Here is a 26,272-nt window from a genome sequence, read left to right on the forward strand (position 1 = left end):
TCAAGGAAGTTTAAAAGAGATGAATGGCCATTAAAATCTTGTTGATTCTTCTTTTTGCTGGTACCAATTTACATACAGTTTCCTGAATCAAAAATTGTCTTGGTGAAATCAAGGCAACTTGTGGAGGAACTAGGCCTGAATTGACAGTTGTTCTGATATTTTACTGTTTACCTCTAAGAAACATTCAGTTATTTTCAAGGTGGGCACATTCTTTATATATCACTTTCAAAACCAACCATCACCAGCTCATTACTGTGACAAAAATCTCCATATTAGGTAAAAATAGATGTATTAAGTGGTTTAAATTAATTTTATATTCAGTGCTGGTGATGCACAAAATGTTTAAACAATGTAATAGTCAAAATCATTTCTCTTTCTTTTCCATTTCTTTTTTCATTCACAGCAGAAGAAGATCATGGGGAGAGAGAATGAGAGCACCGTGCTTGAGTTTATCCTCCTGGGGCTTCCCATTCGGGCAGAAGACCAAGGCATGTACTCTTCCCTGATTCTAGTCATGTACCTGACCACAGTGCTGGGGAACCTGCTCATCATCCTGCTCATCAGGCTGGACTCTCACCTCCACACCCCCATGTACTTCTTCCTCAGCCACTTGGCCTTCACAGACATCTCTTTCTCATCCGTCACAGCTCCAAAGATGCTCATGAATATGCTAACACACAGTCAGTCCATCTCATATGCTGGGTGCATTCCACAGATGTATTTTTACATAGTTTTTGCTGATCTTGACAGCTTTCTTCTGACCTCCATGGCCTATGACAGGTATGTGGCCATCTGCCACCCTCTGCACTATACCACCATCATGAGTCAGAGCCTCTGTATTTTTCTAGTAGTTGTGTCTTGGGCCTTGTCCTCTGCAAATGCCCTTGTGCACACCCTTCTCTTGGCTCGACTATCTCACTTTAGAAACAATACCATCCCACACTACTTTTGTGACCTCTCTGCCATGCTGAAACTGTCCAGCTCAGACACTACCATCAATGAACTGCTCATCCTTACTTTAGGTACTATGGTCACTATCCCACCATTCATATGTATCCTGGTCTCTTATGTCCGTATAGGAGTCACCATTCTAAAAACACCCTCCATCAAGGGAATCTGCAAAGCCTTGTCCACATGTGGCTCTCACCTCTCTGTGGTTTCTCTCTACTATGGAGCCATAATTGCACTGTATTTTGTCCCCTCATCTAATAACACAAATGATAAAGATGTCATAGTGGCTGTGATGTACACTGTGGTCACACCCATGCTGAATCCCTTTATCTACAGTCTGAGGAATCGGGATATGAAAGGAGCACTGAGAAATACACTCAGCAGGAGACTGCATTCACAGTGATGTGTGTGGTCTTCTGTCTTAGTATCCCTGCTTCCTTCTTCTCTTCTCCCATTCATCCTTTGTTCTCTGTCAGGGAATCTTCACATGGCTCTTTTTCCTTCACTCACTTCTCCTGGCACAGTTTTCTTCTCTATTTAACTTTCTTGCTGACATTCAGTATCTTGTCATCTTGGGAAGGTTTTTCCCAAACATTCTACATATTTTCTTTGATTTGCACACATTTTAATTATTTATATAATCATTTCCAAGCCGTTTTATTGGAGAGGTATATAACTTTCATAGAAAACATCCTTTTCTTCTCTGAAGATGATGAAAATATAACTTCTTTTAAGTTGATTATATGTATTTAATCTTATAATGTAGTCTTATTTTTTTGGCAGTGTCTCTATATCTATATTAGCATTTTTTGTATGTATTGGTATTTTGCTCTCATGTATGTCTGTGTGCCATGTGTGTGTTGAGTGCCTGCACAGTTCAGAAGAGGGTGTCAGATCCCCTGGGACATGGCATAAAGGGTTGTAAGCCACCATACATATATTGAAAATTAAACCTGGGTCTCTTGGGAAAGCAGTTAGTACTCTTAATCACACAACCATCTTTTCTGCCCCTTCACCTTTTGTAGTCAACATTCAAATGTGGTGGATATTTATGGGGCATGATGTGATGTTTTCAGGCATGTAAATAGTTTCATAGTGTTCAAATAAAAAGTATAGTAACTTTTTTTTAATACCCACTGTGTCTTAGTATGAATTTTTTTATTTTTGCCTTTGGGGTAATGTATAGTACTTATAATCACTACAGATGAAATATATGAAAACTCTTATTTTTCCTGCCTATCTGTAGTTTGGCACCTACTGACCAACCTATGCCTATATTTCTTACATATTTTATTTGTAATCTTACCCATTTTTTCTCAAATATTTATTATTTTATTAGTGTGGCGGTAATCAGGTACTCAACTCATTGTCTTTTTTGCCAAGTGAAAGGCCCCAGTCACTAACTAAAATGAAACTGTTCTCTGTAAAAGATAAGAACAAGGATAAGAACAAGCCCTTTGTGTGGCTTGAAGGCCCTGGGAAGAGGGAATAAGCTGAGGCATCATACCTAGTGGCAGGACTGTGACATCAGTCTTCAGGGGGTGCTGTGGTTATGGAAAGTTTTTCCATGCTCTGCTTTACTGAGTGGGTGATGAAGAATGGCTTGGTAGATATCAAGAAGTTTGAAACTCTTGAACCAACTTCAAGCAGGTTTCAGAGCAGTTTAATTTAAATATATTTTATTATAGTAGCAAGAAAGACTGCTACTTGCTCAACTACAAAAATTTCACATTACATGAAGAGGTTTTGCTTTCTGTTCTGGAGCAAAGCAGGAAGTCTTTATTCAGTTGATAGTAGTTGACAGAAAGACAGATGTGTCAGTAAAGTAGAACAGGAGAATTTATGGGCTCCTTAAATGCTGCTCAGCTAGCACTTAGCAGAACTTAAGCTACTGTGTGTGCATATGTGCAAGTGTGTTAAAATTCTGCTAATTATTATTTTTAGAAGAAGCAATATTTTATACACTCATTGAACATTTTATTTAGTTATTACACAGCTTTAGAAATAATATGGAAAGAGGCAAGTGATATAAGCTACATATAGCTTAGATATATGTGCTGTGTTCATTGATGTGTTTGAATCCCTATACTTATTTCACTTTTAATAATAATATTTAATATTATACTCATTAATTTCTATACTTTGATAGTAGAAAACTGGCAGTATTGTTGATGCTCCTTCATTCTCGCTTCAGTTTTATCATATTTTCTCTTGAAGCTAACCAGTTTCCTGTCCATTTCAATATTTACCTTAGAATTTTAACAGTTGAACAGTGTTTAAATTTACGTGGTCTAGAGATTTGCTTTGTTTTTTTTTTATAAAATAAATGTCTATATTTATTTTTTTACATGTTCCTTTTGTTGTGTACCATTGACAAAAATACTCTATATTTTTAAACTCCACTTCAAGATGAGAACTCCCTTAGTTTTGCTTTCAGTTTATGGTGGTTTGAATGAGAATGGCTCCTACAGGCTCATATATTTGAATATTGGGTCCCTAGTTCATATAACAGTTTGGGAAGGATTAGGAGATATGACATTGTTGAAAGAGGTCTGTTACTAGGGGTAGGAATTGTGGTTTCAAAAGGTTACATCATTTCCAGGGTTGGTTTGTTTATATATTCCTTGTGAAGCATGTATACAAGCACTCAGCCACTGCTTCAGTGCCATGCCTGATGCCTCTATGCTCCCCACCATGATGGTTATAGAGTTGACATGTCTGAAACTGTAAGCCCCAAATAAACTTTGTTTTCTAATTTGCCTTGGCTGTGATGTTTCAATCAAAGCAACAGAAAAATAACTAAGACAAAAGTGGTTGATTTCATTCTCAAAACAAAGACACTACAAGCATTTCTCTATGTATATTTAGAGTATACATGCAGGATATCTTGTAAACTGAACACTCAGAGAATTGTGGACTGTAAAGTATATGTATACTCAGTTTAACCATCACCTGCTAAGTTTTTCTGCCAAATAGATTGAAGTGGAAACTTCAGGGTTCTTTGGAAAGTGTTGGATCATGTTTTGCTGGGGCAAACATGTGAAGGAGTGTTTTCATGAAGCAGACATATAAGTAAAAGGATGTTTTGCTAAAGCACACAAGTGAAGGAACATTTTGCTGAAGCAGACACAGGTAAAAGAATGTTCTGCCAAAATAAGCACATGAAACGACATGTGATGAAGGATACTTCACTAACAACACACATGTATTTGTCCACCTTACATTTCATAATTGAGCTCATTTTGTCAGGACTCCATAGTGAGAAATGCACCCATCTTGTGATATGCTGCATCTTCTTGTAGTTTCTTTGGACTCCAGCCATTGGCAGAGTGATATCAGCTGAGACAGATTCACATGCTGAGACAAGAACATGATGAGGCAAGACCCATGGACACATGACCTTTGGAGGAAGTATAAATAGGACTGGATGGACAGTGAAGGAGGCCATGCTAGGCTTACTTATAGATCTAGCTGTGCAATACCTGGTCTTGAGACTTCACTGATCTTCTCTTTGTTGAAAGAGGCACAGCTGAGAACTTTTCCTGGCATTTCTGGTGATCCAAATTCCTCCTGCTTTCTCTTGCTGATTTGTCTAAGACCTGGCTCTTCCTGTTGGTTGTGCCACTGCTGCTGCTCTCCTGATACTACTGAACTGGACTGCTGGTATATGCAAGAAGTGTTTACTCTTGAGCTGCAGCTGCTGACCTGTGAACTGAACTGCTGATTTGCTGAGAATGCAGGTGGAATTTGTTCTAAAGATATTTCTAAATAGGTATACTTCCTTGGTATCCTTTCTTTTCCACTACTTCTTTTGGGTCACCACAAGCTAGAAGGGATGTTAAAGCATTTAAGAATCATCATTAAAAGTAGACTGTGAAAAAAATAAAGTTACAGTAGATTAATAGATGCCAGTTTGAAAAGGTTGTAGGTTTTTCTGCATGGTATCTGCAAAATAATAAAACCAATAAACATGATCACTGGTTCTTAATGCTTTACTATAGAGAGATGGAGAAATGAATAGTTTGAGAAAAATGGATTTTAGGGTAGAAAATATTTTTATATAACACTGTAACTTTGGATAAATATTACTATGCATTTTTCAAATCCAAATGGATAGAAAGGGAAAACAAACACTCAACTCTGTAGAATAAAAGATTGAGCACTAAGCAAGCTTTAGTAAATCATTATAATCATTATAAGCTAATATTAGTTCAAATGAAAATGATGTATCATACCAATACAAGCTGTTAATAGTAGTGTTTCATTGTGTTCTACTGCTGTGAAGAGACACAACAACCAAGGCATCTCTTACAAAAAGATAGTATTTATCTAGGGATTATTTATATTTTTAGAGTAATTTGACATAGCAATGCACTTTTGGTGTTTTAGAGCCCATTCCTAGTGACATAATGGCCTCCAACAAGTCTGGACTTCCTACTCCTTCCCCAATAGTTCCACTAACTTGTGAATAGTCACTCAAATATATGAGACAATGGCTGTCTTTTTCATCAAAGTATCATGAGGGGAAAATGGCGTGTGGGATAAAAGGTTTTAAGGACACCATGTAAAGTTTCAGAGACATGAAACATCTCTAAAATAATTATATTGTTTGAAAACTGTACTAGTTAAAATCACTCCTGGGTGCCTGAGAATTCTTATTATGTTATGTTTCAGATGATACTTGGTAAATGACAAATTTCTATTTTTTTTTTTACAAAAATAATGAATGGCAACTTACTGCCCACTTTTCTTTACTATGGAACTATTCTTTAATAATGTAAGGCATCATTTGATTGCAACATAGGTGGATGGCTCACTCTCATCTACATTTCTTGTACTACTTGTACAGATGTGGGTAGGGACAAGGTTGTTTCAGGTAAGAGGACACTCTCATTTCCAGAGGAGTTTATAAAGAAACATGTGTAGATAAGCCAAGGCTGTGTATCCTGCAATATACAATTCTCAGAACAAGTCAAAAGTAAGTGTTTTAGTTAGAAGAGATGACAGAGGTTCTGGTTAGTCAACAAAATGATGGACTGGGTATTAGGACTATCTTGTACCTCACTGGTACAATTAGGAATAAGTATGCTCTAATTGTATTTTGAGAGAAAAGTTTTACTTTAACAGGAAGCATGGTATGTAGGAGGAGCTAAGTGGGAAGGAGTACTGAGAGGAAAAGATGGAGTAAGGAGAGAAGATGAAGGAGAGGAGAAGCTAGGTGATGAGAGAGAGAAAGAGAGAGGGTGCATGGAGGCAGATGTTCACAGGTCTCCACCAGTCAAAGATAGTTTTTATATCTAGGTTGGGTATTGGGTTATGCTTCTGATTGAGCATTACCAAACTTATAAATCCTTTGATCAACATTTTAAAAAACTGTATAAAAGCAAAAAGGAAAGGGCATGGGACAGGGGTTTTCTAGGGACGGGAAATAGGGAAAGGGGATGTCATCTTAAATGTAAATAAAATATAAAGTAAAATAAAAAGAAAGAAAGAAAGGAAGGAAGGAAGGAAGGAAGGAAGGAAGGAAGAAAGGAAGGAAGAAAGAAAGAAAGAAAGAAAGAAAGAAAGAAAGAAAGAAAGATAAAGGAAGAAAGAAAGGAAGAAAGGAAGAAAGGAAGAAACAAACATGTGAATCACTTACTGCTATTGGGGATAATTAAGCCTGGGTCCTATATTCCTACACAGCAAAAAGCTACTATCTCACAATGATATGGTAGAATATTAGGTCACCCATAATTTCCATTATTATCTTATAGAGTTTGTGTATATGTGAAACTCATGATCATATCTTTTCACTGCATTCTGGTTTGATATTTGTCTGTTATACATGGTATTCTAGACTTTATTATACTTTTCATGTAGTATTGGAATACATATTTTTCCACTGTTTATATTGCAAGTATCTTGCATTATTGAAATATTGTAAGGGTCATACGATTAGGAGTAGTTTTGTGAAATATGGTCTTCTATACATGACAGAGCCAATACACGCACAAATGCACAGGAGCTGTAGCTACTTGAATAAGACCTACACAATATCAAAACTCTAGCAGAAAGGTAGGGAGGGTCTACCAAGGCCATATCCTAGATGAGGAGCTAATGTAAGCTGTTGGATGTATGCACATACAGATAAAACTGATTGGATTTATCATGTTATTACAATATGATAGGACAAGAAGGTGGGAAGCATTTGTTTTGGGGGATCTGGGATTAGTTAGATAGAAAAGAAACATGCGGATGGTTTGTTTTACTTTTATTTTTTAAAATTTATTTACAATCCAGCCTTCTCCCCACCTTCCCATCCATGTTCTCCCTCCCATAGTTCATCATCCCATGCTTCCTCCCCCTATCTTTGAAAAAATGCTTCTACACACCCGTGCCTCCCCCCAGCCTGGGGCCTCAAGTCACTCTAGGATTGGGTTTATCTTCTCTAACTGAGAAGTTAAGTTTCAGTTAGGTTATCTTCTCTAACTGAGGCCAGACCGATCAATCATCTGCTATACATATGTCAGGGGCCTTCGGCCAGCTAGTGCATACTGTCTGGTTGGTGGCTCAGCATCTGGAGTTCCTAGGAGTCTAGGTTAGTTGAGACTACTGGTCTTTCTATGGGGTCACCCTCCTATTCTGCTTCATCCATCCTTCCCCTAATTCAACCATACAGGTCCCCAATGTCAATCCAATGGTTTGGTGTAAGTATCTGCATCTGTCTCAGCCAGCTGCTGGTTGGGCCTCTTGGAGGACAGTCATGATTGGCTCCTGTCTATAAGCACATCATAATATCAGTAATAGTATCAGACCTTGGTGTCTCCCCATGAGGTGTATCCCCAGTTGGGCTGATCACTGGACCACCTTTCCCTCAGTCTCTTCTCCATTTTTGTCCCTGCAGTTCTTTTGTCCAGGAACAAATCTGGATCAGAAATTTTGATTGTGGATTGGTAACACCATCCCTCCCCTTGAGGTCCTGTTTATCTACTCTAAAGTCACTCTCACTGAGTCCTGGGAGTCAACTTCCAGATTTCTGGTACTTTCTAGAGGGTCTCCCCACCTCCCACCTTCTGAGGCTCCATATTTCCATTCATTCTATGGGCCCTCCAGACTTCTCTTCTGTTGTCTCTTCATACTTGATCCTGTTCTCCTGTTCCCTTCCCCCACCCCTCTCCCATCCAAGTCTCTCCCTCCCTCTGCATCCCATGATTATTTTTCCCCTACTAGGTGGGATTACAGCATCCCCATTTGGCATCTCTGCTTGTTAAAGTTCTTAAATTCTATGGGTTGTATCTTAGGTATCCTGTAATTTTCTTTATAATATCCACTTATTAGTGAGTACATACCATGTATATTATTTTGGGTCTGGCTTACCTCACTTGGGATGATATTTTCTAGTTCTATCCATTTGCCTGCAAAACTCATGATGCCCTCCTTCTTAATAGCTGAATAATATTCCATTGTGTAAATGTACCACATTTTCTGTATTCATTCACTCATTGTGGAGTGTCTGAGTCATTTCTAGCTTCTGGCTGTTACAAATGAGGCCACTATAAATATCATTGAGAACATGTCCCTCTAGTATGGTGGGGCATCTTTTGGATATATGCCCAATAGTAGTATAGCTGGGTTGTCAGGTAGAGCTATTTCCAATATTCCGAGGAACCTCCAATATTTAGATAGGAAAAAGAAGTATGCAAATGATTTTATTTTTAAATTTTCTTTTACATCCCAAATGATGTCCCTTCTCTTCATCCCCCTTCACAGAGTCCTTCTTCCCATCCTGTCCCCCCTTCACCACTGAGAAGGTGAGGAATCCCTTGGGTATTCCCTAAACATGGTGCATCAAGTTTCTGCAGGGTTAGTAACATGTTTTCCCACTGAGGCCAGACAAGGCAGCACTGTTAGGGAAAGGATTCCACAGTCAAGAAACTACTTTCAGGACAGTTCCTGTTCTAGCTCTTGGGAGACCCACATGGATTCTGAGATGCACATTTGCTACATATGTGCTGGGGTCCTTGGTAAGGCCCGTGTATGTTCTTGGTTACTGTGTACATGTATGAAATTCTGAAAGAATAAATTTTAAAAAAACATTCATCAATAACTTTAAAAATAAGTTTAAATTTAATTTTATATATAAAATATATATAAATAATATATATTTACATATAAAATTTATATTTATATATAAAAATTATATTTATGTATAAAATTTATATTTTATATATAAACATAAAATTATATATATTTATATAAAAATATTTTATATTTATATATACACTTTATAAATTATATATATAATATATATTATGTATTATATATATTACATATGTATATATATGTAATATATATAATATATGTATTACATATGTAATATATATAATATGAATGGAGTACCTGAGAAGGCCAGAAGTGGGCAACACTGGAACTAGAGTTACAGGAGGTTGTGAGTCAATATGTGAATGTTAGGAACTGATCTTAGGTCATCCGCAAGAGAATCAAGTGTTAGATTTATGTTCTTTACTTTACTTAAGAAATTACCTCACAAGTGATAAACAGTGTGATTTATCAATTAATTAATTAATTAATTAATTAATTAACATGACATATGTTGCCATTCTTCTTGTCCCCACTTCCAAAGTTCTTCACCCCATTTCCCTTGCCCTTTACCTCTGAGAGGGTACCCTCCTCAAAACATCCCCTTTCTTTGGGGCATCAAGTCTCTACAGGATTAGGCACATCCTTTTCCACTGGGGCCAGACAGGGCAGTCAGTCTGCAGCTATGTATATGCCAGGGGCCTTGGACCAGCTTCTGTATGGTCTTTGGTTTGTGTCTTAGTCCCTGGGAGCTCCCCTGGGTACAGGTTATTTGACAGTGGTGGTATTCCTATAGGGTTGTCATCCCTTCCAGTTCCTCCAGTTCTTCCCATAACTCTTTCATAGGGGACCATGACCTCAGTCCATTGTTTGGCTGTGTCTGCATCTATCTCAGTCAGCTGCTGATAAAGCCTCTCAGAGGACAGCCATGCTAGGCTCCTGTCAGAAAGCATAATACAGCATTAGTAAGAGTGTCAGGGTTTCTTGCCCTCTCATGGAAAGGATCGGAAGTTGAAGTTGAGGTGGTGACTGGTCAGCCATTCCTTCAGTTTCTGCTCCATTTTTGTCCCTGCATTTCTTTTAGACAGGAACAATTCTGGGTCAAAAATCGAAGGTGGGTTGGTGTCTCCATCCCTGCACTGGGGCCGTCTACCTTCTGGAGGTATGCTGTTTAGAACCCATCTCCATATTGTTGGGCATTTTAGCTAAAGTCATTCACATTGAGTTCTGGGAGCCTCTCACATTCCAGGTCTCTGGGACTTTCTAGAGGTTTCCTCAACCACAAACTCAAATCCTCCAACCCCAGCATCTGCATGTTTCCATTCATCAGCCTTGACCTCTGGGCTCCTATCCTATCTAACACCAGATCTGACCCTGCTTCCTTCCCTTCTTCCACTCAGGTCTCTTCCTCCCTCTGCCTTCCATGATTAATTTGTTTCCTCTTCTAAGAGAGAGTGAAGCATTCTCATGTGGGCCTTCATCTTTCTTAACTTCATATGTTCTGTGGGGAATATCATGGGTATTTGTACTAATAACTTTTTTGTAGCTAATATGCACTTATCAGTGAATACATACCATGCATGTCCATTTGGTTCTGGGTTACCTCACTCAGAATGATGTTTTCTTAGTTTCATCTATTTTCTGTTAAGATCTATTTTGTCCTCAGTATTCCATTGTGTATATGAGCCATATTTTCTATATACATTCTTTGGTTGAGCAGCATCTGGGTTGTTACCAGTTTCTCTGGCTATTATGAATATGGCTGCTATGAACATAATGGAGCACATGTCCTTGTGGTATGGTGGACAATATTTTGGGTATATGCCCAGGAGTGGTAGAGTTGGGTCTTAAGGTATAACTATGTCCAATTTTCTGAAAAACTGCCAAATTGATTTGTATAAAGGAAGACTACTGATTTGTTTGAGTTGATTTTATATCCTGCCACTTTGCTGAAGTTGTTTATCAACTATAGATTTCTGGTAGAATTTTGGGGATTGATTGTATATACTACCACATCATCTGTGAATTGTATCACCTTAGCTTCTTCCTTTACAATTTTTTCCCCTCATCTCCTTTGTCTCATTGCTCTAGTTAGAACTTCAAGTACTATATTACATAGACAGGCATAGATTGACAGCCTTGTCCCTGATTTTAATGAGATTGCTTCATGTTTCTCTCCATTTAATTTGATGCCCTCAGTTGCATTGCTGTATATTCCATTTATTATGTTTAGGTATGTGCCATAAATTTCTGATCTTGTCAAGACTTTTAAGATGAAGGGGTGTTGGGTTTTATCAAATGCGTTTTTCAGCATCTAATAGATGAACCTGTGATTTTTATCTTTGGCTTTATTTATATAGTGGATTATGCTGATGTATTTTAATATGTTCATCCCTAAATTAATGAAACAAAGCGTACTTGATCTTGGTGTATGACGTTTTTCATGCGTTCTTTGATTCAGTTTGTTTGAAATTTATTGAATATTTTTGTTTCAATGTTTCCTAGTGAAGTAGGTCTGAAGTTCTCTTTCTTTTTTGGGTCTTTGTGTGCTGTGGGTATCAGAGTAAATTTGCCCTCATAGAATAAATTAGGTAGTGTTCCTTCTCGTTCCATTTTGTGTCATAGCTTGAGGAGTGTTAGTATAAGCTCTTCTTTGAAAGTCTGGTGGAATTCTGCACTAACACCATGGGTCCCTCTAGATTTATTTGTTTGGTTTTCTTTTGGATGGGAAGTATTTTGTTTGTTTGTTTGTTTGTTTTTCAGCTTTATCAATGTATTTTTATTGGATATTTTATTTACATTTCAGATGGTATCCCCTTTGCTCATTTCCCCCCACCCCCACAGAAACCCCCATCCCGATCCCCTTCCTTCTGCTTCTATGAGGATGTGCTCCCACCCACCCACACACTCCCACCTCCCTGCCCTTGAATTTCCCCACACTGGGGCATCCAGCCTTCACTGGACCAAGGACCTACTCTCCTAAGAAGGCCATCCTCCCCTATATATACAGCTGGAGTCATGGGTCCCTCCCTATGTGCTCCCAGGCTGGTGGTTTAGATTCTGGGAGCTCTGGTTGGTTGGTATTGTTGCTCTACCCATGGAGCAAAAAACACTTTCAGCCCCTTCAGTCTTCTTTCTGACTCCTCCATTGGGAAACCCAAGATCAATTCAGTGGTTAGCTGTGAGCCTCTGTCTCTGTATATGTCAGACCTCTGGCAGACCTCTAAGGAGACAGCTACATAGTCTCCTGTCACCATGCACTTACTGGAATCCACATCAGCATCAGCCTTTGGTGACTGCACATGGGATGGATACCCAGGTGGGACAATCCAGTCTGTCTCTAGATAGCCCCTCCTCCAGTTTCAGTCCCACACATTGTCTCCATATTTGTTTTCATGAGTATTTTTTTACTCCTTCTGAGAAGGACTGAAGCATCCACACTTTGGTCACCCTTTTTCATGAGATTCATATGGTCTGTGAGTTGTATCTTGGTTATTGACAGCTTTTGGGCTAATATCCACTTATCAGTGAGTGCATACCATGTGTGTTCTTTTGTGATTGGGTTACCTCACTCAGGATGATATTTTCTAGTTCCATTCATTTGCCAACCCCACTTTTCAGGTCCAACATTTCTATACCCTCTGAGCTGTATCCAGAATTCAAAACATCACCCAATCACAGAAATTATTATGTCCCTAATTAGAGAATGAGGCAAGTCATAGTCAGCTGCTGTGACAATTTGAAAAAGCCTCATATCCCACACCTGGAATTAAAGCAAAAACATATTTTAAGATGTCTCTGTGTTTTTAAGTAAAACAAAATGCCCAGATTCTCACTACAGACTCTATGTGGGGAAGAAAGATGGTGTTGGTGGGAGACTAGATGGAGTAGAGGTAAGGGAAACTGAGGTTGGGATGCAATGCATATAAAAACACTAAAATTAGGCCTAGCTGTGACACAGGGAATGGAAGGCATAGGGAATAAGGTGGAACTAGTCCTTAATGCTGTTGGTTTTGCCAGAGGAGCTACAGGGTGATAATTGAGGTTGAAATATCACCTGATGGTCCCAGATGTCTTTAGGCCTTGGGAAATGCAGGTAGAGATGTTGACTGGAAGATGGAGCCCAAGCAGACCTCATGGTTGCTGGGCTTTCTGAGAGATCTAGTTTGTAGGGGATTGGATCTTGGCCATCTCATCTTAATTTCTCAGGTGTCATCATACATTCAGGGATGCAGACAGACCTGTAGCTTGTGGAATGGAGTGCAGAGGGCACAGGGCAGAACTCACTGATGGCTTTTTTGTGTTTGTTTTTCATTTCTTCACTTTCATATGTGGTGAGTTACATTGACAGATTTTTCATATGTTGAACCATTACTATGCCCCTGGGTTGAAAAATATTTGATCATAGTGGATGATCTTTTTGATGTGTTTTTTAATTCAGTTTGCTAGTATTTTATTTTTTAAATCAATACTCATGAGGCGAATTGCTCTGATCTTTTTCTTTCTTGAGTCTTTTGGGTGATTTGGATATCAGGGTGATTCTTAACCATTACCAAGGTCAGTTGCACACAAGGTACAACTTTGGCTATCTATGGAGCTTCTTTATGCTCTCAGAAAATACTTCAAGGAATTTTTACTTCAGTGATGCTGGTCTCTTCTTAATCACCTCTAATTTCTTAGCTACACCTAACCAGCACCAACATCCCAGTATGTGGGGAGCCGAAAGAAGGCAACTATCATCCTTGCAGCCATCTTGAGCCATATACCCTGACCAGAGACTTTATTTCATTAGCCTACAACAGCTGAGCACACTCTGATAACATCTTGCTTTAGATACCCAGGATTTTCCCTTGGTGTGTGAGACTTAAAGGTGTGTGACTTAAGGGTGTGACTTAGAGATCAGATTTAGAGACAAGACCTAAGAGCATGATTAAAGGCGTGACTTAGAGGCATGGCTTAGAAGTGAGACATATAAAAGGCGAGAGGCAGACAGGAGAGTTCAGAACAATTTGGAGTAACAGAGAATCAGACACTTCAGAGAGTACAACTTGGAACTAGGAATTAGGTTAGAGAGAACAACTTGGAGTTAGTTATTAGATATTAGGCACTTGGCACTTTGAAGAAGAAACTTGGAACTTGGAGGCACTAGGGACTAGGAACTCAAGACTTGGGACTTGGAGAGAAGAAGAGAGACTGAAGAATAAATGGGATTGAATCACACTCTGTCTGGTCTCCATTCCCCGTGTCTGTCATCACTCTTTCTCTTGCTCAACCCCAACCTGTCGACCGGAGCTGCTTGGGACAGTGCAGGACAATTGAGCCCCCAAGGCTTTTTGCAGTGCGGGTTTCATCACTGACAGAATGGTCCGAGACACTTGGGCCCCCAAACGTGGGGCAGCTCGGGCCACGACACCAGTAGTGGCTTCTAACTTTGACTCTAAAGGCAGAGCCACATGGCTGAAGCTGCCAAGTTTTACTGCCTGCTGTAGCTTGAATACTTCCCCCTTGTTCTATTTTATCCTTTATTGCTTAAGCTTGGCTGTCCTGGAATTTGCTCTGTAAGCTGTTCTTGAACTCAGAGATTTGCACAGCTCTGTCTCCTGTATGCTGGGATTGAAGGGGCATGTATTACCACACCTGAATTTACACTTTACCTACTTGGAACTTGCTCTGTACCAGGCTGATTTTGTTCTAAGTTATCTGCTTCCCTCTGTCTTCTGGGATTAAAGGCAAGCCTGCACCCAAGCTTTTCATGGCTACTATTCTTCAAGATTTGGATCAAAAGCTTGTATCATTTCTTTCTGGATTGTAGTTCATTTCAAATTAAAAATACAAATGAAAATAATAACCAGGTAGTAATGTCTAACATGAAATAAGCATTTATTATTCAACTATAAAAACATAGACATTAGACTTTGCTGGGTGTGATCTTGCCAGATGTCACAACTCCATTTTTCTTTTATCTTCTGGAACATAGAATTCAGCTCCATTCTACTTCTTAGTGCTCCTTTATTAATTGAACCATACATTTTGTAATTTTTCTTTTAAAGCTTGCTATACTTGATCAAAATGCTCTTCAAGAGACTTAAATAAGAGAGCAAATTCTCTGCTGGGCTTTTTTTGTGACTTCATTGTCAATGCAATTAATGTATATCTCTTTATATTATCCTCAATTATACTCTTCAGACAAGAGTAAAACAGCCACATTCTTCACCAAAATGCCACAAAACAGTCTCTAGGTCATATACTGAAATCCATCTCTATTGAAACCTCTTGGTCCAGGTCTGCACAGTTGAACTCTCCCTCAGAACCAATGTCTTCCATACTTATACTAGGATGACCCATTAGGCTCAACTGAAAACATCCCACTGCTTCCAAAAGTCACCAAATCCACATTTCTCCAAACAACAGCATGATACTGCCTAGCACAGCATTACCTCATTACCTGGTACCAACTTCTTCCTTAGAATTTTCATTGATGTAAAAGCCTTAGTTTGGTTTTTCCTGGTGTAAACAGACACCATGACGAAGACAACTCTTACAGATTGGGGTTGGCTTATGGTTTCAGTCCATTATCATTCAGGCATAAATGCAGGGTGGAAGTGCTACATCTTCGTCTGAAGGTAGCTAGGAGAAGACTGACTTTCAGGAAGCTAGGATGAAAACCTTAAACACATGTCCATAGTGACACACTTCCTCCAACAAGGCAGCACTTATATCAACAAGGCCACATCTCCAAATAATTCTACTCCTTTGTCAAAGCATATCAAACCACCAGAGACACCATGACCAAGGAAACACTTATAAAGAACATTTAATTGGGGCTAAGGAATTCGTTCATATGTTCAGTTCATTATGCTCAAGGCAGGTAGTATGGCAGCATTTAGGAAGGCATGGCAGTGTAGAAACTTCAAGTTCTACATCTTGTTCTGAAGGTAAGCAGAAGATTGGCTTCTTTGGGAAGCTTGGGAGAGGCTCTCAAAATCTACCCCTACTGTCCCACAGTTCCTCCAACAAGACCACACTATCCCAATAAGGCTCCAACTCCTAATAGTGCCATGCCCTGGTCCAAGCACCTTCAAACCACCACAAGTGGTATAAGTGGGTCTTGGGGTAGAACTATTCCCGGTTTTCTGAACAACTGCTGAATTGATTTACCAAAATGGTTGTACAACTTTGCGAACCAACTAGCAATGTAGGAGTTTTCCTCTTGCTCTATATTCTCTGCAGCATGTTCTATATCACTTAAGGTTTTTGAACTTAGTCGCTCTGACTGGTGTAAGATGGATATCAGACTTCTTTTGGTTCACATTTCCCTGATGACTAATGACTTTGAACATTTCTTTAAGTGTTTTTTTAGGTCATAGGATATTCCTCTGTTGAGAATTCTCTGTTTAGTTATGTCTACCTATTAAAATTGAGTTATTTGGGTTGTTGATGTCTGTCTGGGTTAGGGTTTTACTGCTGTGAACAGATACCATGAACAAGGCAACTCTTATAAGAACAACACTTAATTGGGGCTGGCTTACAGGTTCAGAGGTTAATTCCATTATCATCAAGAAGGCAGGAACATGGCAACATCCAGACAGGCATGTTGCAGGAGGAGCTGAGAGTTCTACATGTTCACCTGAAGGCTGGTAGAAGAATTTTCACTTCTAGGCAGCAAGGGTGAGGGTTTGAAGCCCATGCCACATTTATACACCTACTCCAAAAATGCTATGCCTCCTAATAGTGCCACTACCTGGGCCAAGCTATAGAGTCTCAAACTTCTTGGGATCCTTATAATTTTTTATATTAGCCCTCTGTCAAATGTAGTTAAGGTGAAGATACATTCCAAATATGTAGGCTGCTGTTTTGTCCTAATGACAGTGTCCTTTGTATTACAGTAGCTTTTCAGTTTCAAGACACTCCATTAATCAATTGTTGATCTTACAGTCTGATCCATTGGTGTTCTATTCAGGAAGTTGCTTCCTGTGCCAATGAGTTCAAGGCTATTCCCCACTTACTGTTCTATTCTATTTAGTATATCCAGTCTAAGTAGAGGTCTTTGATCCACTTGGATTTGAGTTTTCTGCAGAGTGATAAATATGGACTTTTATGTTTTTCTACATAGAGATATCCAGTTAGATAAGGAACTTTTGTTGGAGTGGCTGTTTCTCCCATTGTGTAGTTTTGCCACTTTTGTCAAACAAACAAACAAACAAACAGGTGTTCCTAGGTGTGTAGGATTATTCAGGGACTTCTATTTGATTACATTCGTCAATCTGTCTATGTTCCTATAGCAACATCTTTTAATTTTTGTTACTATTGCTCTGAGATCAGAGATGGTGGTACTTCTGGAAATTCTTTTATTGTTCAGGATTATTTTAGATCTCCAGGGGTTTTTTTGGTTTGCTTTCTTTTTCTGTACAAAGTTGAGAATTGTTGAGAATCGTTCTGTCAAGATCTGTAAAGAATTATGTTGGAATTTTTTATGTGAATTGCATTGAATTAATTTTGGTTGAATAACCATTTTTACTGTTAATCCTAATGATCCATGAATATGAAAGATCTTTCCATCCTCTGATGTCTTCCTCAACTTCTTTCTTCAGCAACCTGAAGTTCTTATCATTTATGTCTTTTACTTGCTTAGTTGGAGTAACACCAAGATATTTTATAGTATTTGTGTATAATATTATAATATTGTAATATTATTTATATTACTTGTGAAGGGTGTTGTTTCCTATATACATATATCATATATATATTGGAGGGCTGCAAACATTTTTGAGTTAATTTTGTATCTAGCCACTTTGGTGAAGCTATTTATCAGGTGTATGAGTTCCCTGGCAGAATTTTTGGGATTCTTTATATATACTGAGAAATCATTTGCATATACTGATACTTTGATGTCTTCTTTTCCAGTTGTATCCCCTTAATGTCTTTCAGTTGTCTTATTGCTTTTGCTCAAAGTTTGAGTACTGTATTGGATAGACATGGAGAAAGTGGACAACCTTGTTTTACCCCTGATTTAAGTGGTATTGTTTAAGTTTCTCTCCATTAAGCTTGATGCCAGATATTGGCTTGCTGTATATTGTGTTGACTATGTTTATATGTATGCCTTATATGTCTGATCTTACTATATTCTTAATATGAAGGAATTTTTAATTTTGTCAAAGGCTTTTTCAATATGTAATCAGATGATTGTGTTATTTTTTCTTTCAGTTTTTTATATGGTGCGTTACAGTGAGGGAATTTCATATATTGAACCATCCCTGAATCTCTTGGATGAAATCTCCTTGCTTATAATGGGTGATGTTTTTATGTGTTCCTGGATTCAGTTTTCAAGTCCTTTATTGAGTATTTTGCCTCAATGTACAAAATTGAAATTGATCTGAAATTTTCTTTCTTTGTTGGGTGTTTGTGTTTTAGATATCAGGTTGACTGTAGCTTCATAGAATGAGTTTGGCAGTGTCCTTTCTCTTTGTATTTTGTGAAATAGTTTGAGGAGTAGTGATATTTGCTTTTCTTTGAAGGTCTGGTAGAATTCTGTAATAAAATCCAGTGTTTGGGGGCATATATGATGTGAATTGAGATACCAGCTTTGTAGAATTTTCTTTTGATGAGTATTAATTGAAATTACCTGTCTCCTTCATTTAATATTGGTGGAAAATGTATTTATTGTAGATATTAGAATGGCTACCAAAGCTTGCTTCATGAGTCCATTTGCTTAGAAAACATTTTTCCAGCCCTTTATTCTGAGGTAATGTCTATTTTTATTGCTGAGATGTGTTTCTTGTATGCAACAGAATGATGGGTCCAGTTTTACCATCCAGTCTGTTAAGTCTGTGTCTTTTTATTGGGGAATTGAATCCATTGATGTTGAGATATTAAGGACCAGTGATTGTGAATTCCTGTTATTTTGTTGTTGGTGGTGGTGGTGGTTGTAGTGGTGGTGGTGGTGGTGGTAATATTGTTGTTGTTGTTGTGTTTGTTGTGTGTGTATGCTTCTCTTACTTTTCTGGTATGGAATTACTCACTTCTTTTGCTTTCTTGTATGCAGTTGTTGGAGCTTTTCTTATAGTGTTTTCTGTAGATGTAGATTTGCATGTAGGTATTTAAATTTGTCTTGAAATATCTTGTTTTCTCCATCAAGGGTTATTGAGAGTTTTGCCAGGCATAGTAGTCTATGTTGGTCTCTGTGGTTTTAAAGGAGTGCAAGATATCTGTCCAAGATCTTTTCATTTCTTAAAGTCTTTTATGAGCATGTAGATATAATGCTAACATGACTGCCTTTGTATGTTACCTGGTCTTTTTTCACTTGCTACTTTTTTATTGGGTATTATATTTACATTTCAGATTTTATTCCCTTACCCCACTTCCCACCACCACCCAGAAACATCCTATCCCATCCCCCCTCCTCATGCTTCTATGAGGCTGTGCCCCCACCTACCCCTGCCCCCATTCCCTCTCCCCATCCTCAACTCCCCCCTACTCTGTGTTTGTCCTTCATGGGACCAAGAATCTCCTCTCTCACCTATGCTTGATGAGGCCATCCTCCCCTAAATATACCCCTGGAGTCATGGGTCCCTCCCTATGTGCTCCAGGCTGGTAGTTTAGACCCTGGAGAGATCTGGTTGATTGGTATTGTTGCTCTCCTCATGGGGTCACAAACACGTTCTGCTCCTTCAGTCTTCTCTCTAAGTTCTCCATTGGGAAACCCTTGATCATATCAGTGGTTAGCTGTGAGCATCGTTCTCTGAATGTGTCAGTCTCTGGCAGACCTCTAAGGAGACAGCTATATCATGCACTTCCAGCCATCAACATCAGTGTCTAGCTTAGGTGACTGTACATGGGATGGATACCCAGGTGGAATGGTCTCCTGATGGCCCCTCCTTCAGTTTCTGTCCCATGTTTTGTTTCCATATTTGCTCCCTTGGGTATTTTTTGTTACTCCTTCTAAGTAGGACTGAGGCATCCCCACTTGGTCTTCCTTCTTCATAAGCTTCATGTGGTCTGTGAGTTGAGTCTTCGCTATTCCAAGCTTTTGGGCTAACATCTGCTTATCAGTGAGTAAATACTATGCATGTTCTTTTGTGATTGGGTTAACTCACTCAGGATGATAATTTCTAGTTCTATCCATTTAACTAAGATTTTTCTCGAATTCATTATTTTTAATAGCTGAGTAATACTCCATTGTGTAAATGTACCACATTTTTTGTATCCATTCCTCTGTTGAGGGACATCTTGGTTCTTTCCAGCTTCTGGCTATTATTAATAAGGCTGCTATGAACATAGTGGAGCATATGTCCTTATATGTTGGAGCATCTTCTGGGTATATGCCTGGGAGTGGTATAGCTAGATCCTCAGGTAATGCTATGTCCAGTTTTATGAGGAACCACCAGAATGATTTCCAGAGTGGTGTATCAGCTTGCAATCCCAGCAACAATGGAGGAGTGTTCTTCTTTCTCCACATCCTCACCAGCATCTACTATCACCTGAGTTTTTTATCTTAGCCATTCAGACTGGTGTGAGGTGGTATCTCAGGGTTGTTTTGATTTGCATTTCCCTGATGACTAAGGATGTTGAGCATTTCATAAGGTGATTCTTGGCCATTCGAGTTTCCTCTGTTGAGTATTTTTTGTTTAGCTCTGTACCCTATTTTTAATAGCTACTTTTAATATTTTTATGTTCTTTGGATTTTGTGTTTTTATTATTATGTGGCAGGAAGATTTCTTTTCTGGTCCAGACTGATTGGTATTCTCTAAGCATCTTGTATGTTTATTAGCATCTCTTTCTTTACACTGGGAAATTTATCTTCTGATTTTATTGAAATTATGTTCTGTGTCTTTGAGCTGGGACTCTTTACCTTCTTCTTGTTCTGTTATTCTTAGGTTACATCATTTTATGGTATCCCAGATTTCATGTATTATTTTTGTCCAGAACATTTTAGATATAACATTTTCTTTGACTAATGTATCAATTTCTTCTATTGCATAGGTAATCTGTTTGGTTCAGGACTCAAAGATGTGATAAATGAGGTTGGAGTGGTGTGAAGAAAATGGATGTCCACCAGGGATAGCAGACTGCTCAGGGCATATCTCAGTGGACTCAGCAAACCTATGTTTCCTCTTGATACCAGAATTTTATCCATTTCAAACTTCTATTTAAATTTCCCCTATAACTACCTCCTCAAGGGAGTAGAATATCTGGATCAAATTTAGTTTTTGATTGCTTCCATGGAGAACACCATGTTAGCACTGATATTGTAGAATCCTCTACTAAGACATATTTTCTAACTATTCCTTTCTCTTTCCTGATCCAGAATTTCTTCTCTATTGACTAAGTCATATCTCCTTTCCTAAAAACTTTCTGCCTAAGCTGGCTTCTTAGTAAAGCTACCTATGTTCGTTTAGGTCCATGAAAAGTCTCATTCAATTCATATTGCATTCTTATATAGGGCATAGTTGAAAAATCCTTTAAACAATAGTAATCACACTTATTGATATATTGTTAAATTTATGTTTTCAGGGTTCTTTCTTCAGCCCAAGGGATGTCATGAATATCATGATGTTGCCATATTACTGAGGATCATCAGACACATTCTTGCTACCCAGAATCCTGTTGTTCCTGATTGTCATGGAGTCATTGACCTTGGCAGGATGAACGTTCCCCAAAGAGGGAACATGAAACAGAATATGCACATTAAAATGCCAATCAGCTTTATTCTTATGGTAACCATCAACCCCTGAGGAGACCCACATGCTTCCACTCTGCTCCAGAGTCAAGAATGTCACACAACCCCTCTGCAATCATGCTTTCAGGCATCTGGGTACTGATCTAATCACCCCCAGTATCTACTATCATGCAGATAAAGATGTAAACAATTTCCTTCAATTTCAACCTCCAGAACAAAAATGAGTGGTGATAGCAACAAAATTAATACCAGCATTATTGAGATATGGTGTGGTTGTGGTAATAGGAATTGGCATCCATCTCTCATCCTCTCAGACAAAAATTACAGAGCCTTGAGACAAGCCATTGATGCTGACTTCTCTGAATTAAAAAAATTTATCTCACACTTTGAGTTCTTCCTGTGTTCTCTAGCAGTATTTGCCCTCCAACATACCTACAGGCTTGGCTTCCTATTCTTACAACAGGATAGACTATGCCTCAACCTAAGAGACCAATGCTGGTTTGTTGACAACCATTCTGGGGACATCAAAGAATCGATGTGCCTGGTATTAAAAAGATTATAAGATTAATGAAAAATAACAATCTAAAAATTGACATAAATCTCTTTTTAATTGGTCTCCATTGCTCAGCACCATCCTTTCCACATTGGAGGGACCATTGTAGTTACTCTTACTGTTCTTATTTGTGGACCCTACATGCTAAACACCTGTATAAAATTTGTCAAGGAATTAATATCCATGGTCCAACCCATGACAATATAATGTCAATATCAACCACTAAACCCTACTCAAAGGTTTGAGGTGAAACCCAACTAAAGGGGGAATGAGAGGTCTGACTGAAATTTATTCATTTTATAACAAGGCCTAGTTTTCACTTTCTCAAAGAAGCAGGCAAATCTCAGAAAAAACACAGGAAGTGAACCATTAATCACCAATGGCCCTGACATCCAGCTGAGGGAGATAGCCAGAAAAAGGACTAATACATTCCTGAAATTTCTCTAAAATCTGACCAAAAATGGTAAAACTAGTATAACAAAAATTACAAATCTACTAATGTAATTTTTGATTAATTAGCCAATAATATTAAAAATGACCTAACCCTCCTTATTATTTTCCTAATGAAACTGAAATAAAGACTGCATGCCTATCCCAGGGTCCCAATTTTGAATGAATGGCTGACTGCTGCATTGTTTGTTTTTTTTTTACTGCAGAAAACAATGCTATTTGCTTTTGCATACTTTTGAATCTGAGATCTTCCTTCAGTGACTCTTGGGCCCTTAAAAATGAACTCTTTGTTTTATTGAGTCTTTGTATTAGTTCCTTTGCTTCTATGTTGTTGATTTTAGCCCCAAGTTTGATTATTTTTTGCTGTGTATTCCTCCCCTTGGCTTTGTATGCTTTTTTTTTCTAGATGTTTTAAGTGTGTTGTTACATTGCTATTGTGAGATCAGTATAATTTCATTGTGAGGGCATTTATGGCTGTGAACTTTCCCTTTTTCACTGCTCTCATCGTGTCTCATAAGTATAGGCTAATGTATGGCAACTAGAAGAGGTAGGCAAATGGACATAGAGTAGGCATAGACAGAGTAGGAAAATTTATTTTGCAGGACAGACTACTTGGATGTATAACATTCTCCCAGATTTTCTTAGAGTAGGAGTCTATGTCATTGTTTTGACCAGAGCAAAGCAAGTGGAAGGGCACAGGACTTGGAACAGAGTAGTAGAGTAGGAGGATATTTAGATAGATGGAGAGTGTTGGGGGAATTCATCCTATCTTGGTTTGTTCCCAGTCTTTGAGATTTCTAATAAAGATGGGAAAGTATGCCAAGGCTGGAATCTGGTGTATCACAGAAGCTCTGTTTATTGAGTGCTGGGGTAAGAAGACCAGGAGGGTGGGGCACTGGAATGATTGGGGTAGGACTCTATGACTGCAGGTAGAACTCCTTTTTTGCATTTATTTTCTGAATCTACTTTTATACCATTTTAATTACATGAAAGTATTAAAGTCAGTTCTAGGTTGAGTAACTGCAATACAATAGATGTAAATAGTCAAGGAGCAAGCAAGACAATAAACACAAATAGTCAAAGAACAAGCAAGGCAATAAACTAAGTCCCGTGGTCATTCCTGTGAACACAGTTTCTGATGGCTTATCAGGATGACCAAAATATCTTTGTCTACTTTCCTGTCCTAGCCCAAAGTCATTTTCATGCCTAAAGCCTACTTCTTTGTTCTAGTGTAAGATTTAGATTTCTGCCTAAAATTACATTTGTTCTAGCCTAATGTCAGATTCCTTCCTGAAGCCATGTCCTTGTCCCTGGCCAATGTTAGATTTCTGCCAAGCATCTCCAAAAGCTCTCCAACTATCCCCCATTTTTATTTTATTTTATATTTTATTTACATTTCAGATGCAATCCCCTTTCCCCATTTTCCCTCCCTAGAAAACCCCTATCCCATGCCCCCTTTTACTTTTACTTTTGCTTTTATATTTTTTTAAATGTTAGTCAAAGGGTTTATAAGTTTGGTCATGCTCAATCAGAAGTGTAACACAATACCCAACCTAGATATATCAACTAACTTTGACTTGTGGAGACATGTGAACACCTGCCTCCATGACACCTCTCTTTCTCTTTCTCTCTCTCATCACCTTGCTTCTCCTCTCCATCATCTTCTCCTCTCCTTACTCCATCTCTTCTTCCCAGTATTCCTTCCCTCTTAGCTCCTCCTACATATCACCCTTCCTGTTAAAATAACACTTTTCTCTCAAAATATAATTACAGCATAATTATTCCTATTTGTACCAGTGAGGTACAAGATAGTCCTAATATCCAGTCCATCATTATGTTGACTAACCATAACCTCTGTCGTCTCTCCTAACTAAAACACTTAGTTTTAAACCTGGCTTCTTTCTTGTCTTAGAATGAATGTGAGCTGAAAACCATCCACTCAGACCTATTCTCTCAAAGTAAACAGCCAGGATTGGCTATGAGACTATAAGTCTTCAACCCCATCAGAAATCCAGAATGACTGAGTTAACTGAAATTATGGGAAGCACAAAGCATGGCTTCTAAAACTTAGACAATTTATAGAGACCGCTGAACACCTGGACAGCCCCTATACTACCAAACGTTGGAACAACAAATCTTCAGCCGTCTGGGCCAGAATCATCTGACAGAATCATAAGACAGACCTTAGTGATGCAGAATTATTAAGGGCTGATTACTCTGTCTAGGCTGATATAATCATTTGACTATTCTGCAAGTGTGTCCTTTTCTGGACAGTAATTTGTATATAGATGGAAAGAGGCAATTCTTGCCTTGTAGCTGTCTCTGCACAACTGGAGTAACTCCAAGGATGCTAAATTTCTTCTTAGAATCCAAGACAGGAAGCTGTCAGGAGCAGACAGGTCTCTAATCAAAATGAACATTAATATAGAAATATTTGTAACATCAATTCTATGGACTTCTGACGTTTTAAAACCAACTATCCATGTAAGGTAACCTGGACTGTTGTCTGTTAACTCCCCTCAGCTATTTTTAAATAAAACATAGAAAACACCCTAACAATAAACTCCAAGCCATGAATTTGCTATAGTCCCTTAACTCACAGGCTAACCATCTCAAATCCATTAAAAAAATTAAAGAAGGACTGGGTCTAAGCCTTGTATTCCTAAATGTGTTATGCAGGCTCAATGCCCATGAGAGTATCAATATTCATCTCATTTTTATATCAATAAGAAGCTTGTACCAATGAAAACATTAAATTTGAAATCAAAGTAAATTTTGTACCATTTAAGAAAGTATAACTTCATCTTGATACTAATTATACAGATTTCTATCAATAGGTTATGGCTATGCAATAAATCCAGGCTAATCCTCCCTGTTCCAACAAAACCACTACTTTTCCCTAGAAAGACAGCCCAATATTAACCACCTTAGTCCCCAAGCCCAGGGAATAGGGGTGCTGACTCTTCATTAACTTCTTCAAGCTGATTACTGGCATTGAGATATTAGAAGAGGGATGGGGGGGAGAATAAATTGATAAGCCTCTGACACTGTGTCTTCACTGCATCCAGATGGAATTACAAGACATCAGAGATTTGAGCAGGTCTGCTCAGTTTGATGAGTAGATACACTGAGGCTGTGTATTCTGCAATATACAATTCTCAGAACAAGTTTTAGTATCAAGAAAAAAAATTTTTTTCCTAGAGGGCTGACATTATTTTTAGATTTCAAATTTTATCCCCTTATCCCATTCTCCCCACCACCCACAAACATCCTATCCCATCCCCCTCCTAATGCTTCTATGAGGCAGTGCCTGCATCCTACCCCCCCCAACTATCCCCTCCCCAAACTCACATTTCCCCCCACTCTGTGTTCATTTTTTATGGGTCCAATAATCTCCTCTCCCACCTATGCCTGACAAGGCCATCCTCTCCTACATATACCGCTAGAGTCATGGGTCCCTTTCTATGTGCTCCTAGGCTGGTGGTTTAAACCCTGGGGGGCTCTGGTTGTTTGGTATTGTTGCTTTTCTCCTGGGGTCACAAACCCTTTCTGCTCCTTCA

General features: G+C 38.5%; 1 protein-coding gene across 1 annotated transcript; it reads left to right on the plus strand.

Moving 5' to 3' along the window:
- The first annotated feature begins 415 nt into the window (after nt 1-415).
- On the plus strand, nt 416-4,686 carry LOC117703918 (olfactory receptor 1J21-like). The gene has a single exon (XM_076928230.1). The coding sequence runs from the start codon at nt 416-418 to the stop codon at nt 1,352-1,354; it is 939 nt and encodes a 312-aa protein (XP_076784345.1). The 3' UTR covers nt 1,355-4,686.
- The last annotated feature ends 21,586 nt before the right edge of the window (nt 4,687-26,272 follow it).

Source organism: Arvicanthis niloticus, chromosome 2 (genome assembly GCF_011762505.2).
Source record: "Arvicanthis niloticus isolate mArvNil1 chromosome 2, mArvNil1.pat.X, whole genome shotgun sequence".
Lineage (NCBI taxonomy): Eukaryota > Metazoa > Chordata > Mammalia > Rodentia > Muridae > Arvicanthis > Arvicanthis niloticus.

Coding starts and splice junctions, on each gene's coding strand:
- LOC117703918 (XM_076928230.1), top strand. CDS start 416: ATGGGGAGAGAGAATGAGAGCACCGTGCTTGAGTTTATCCTCCTGGGG.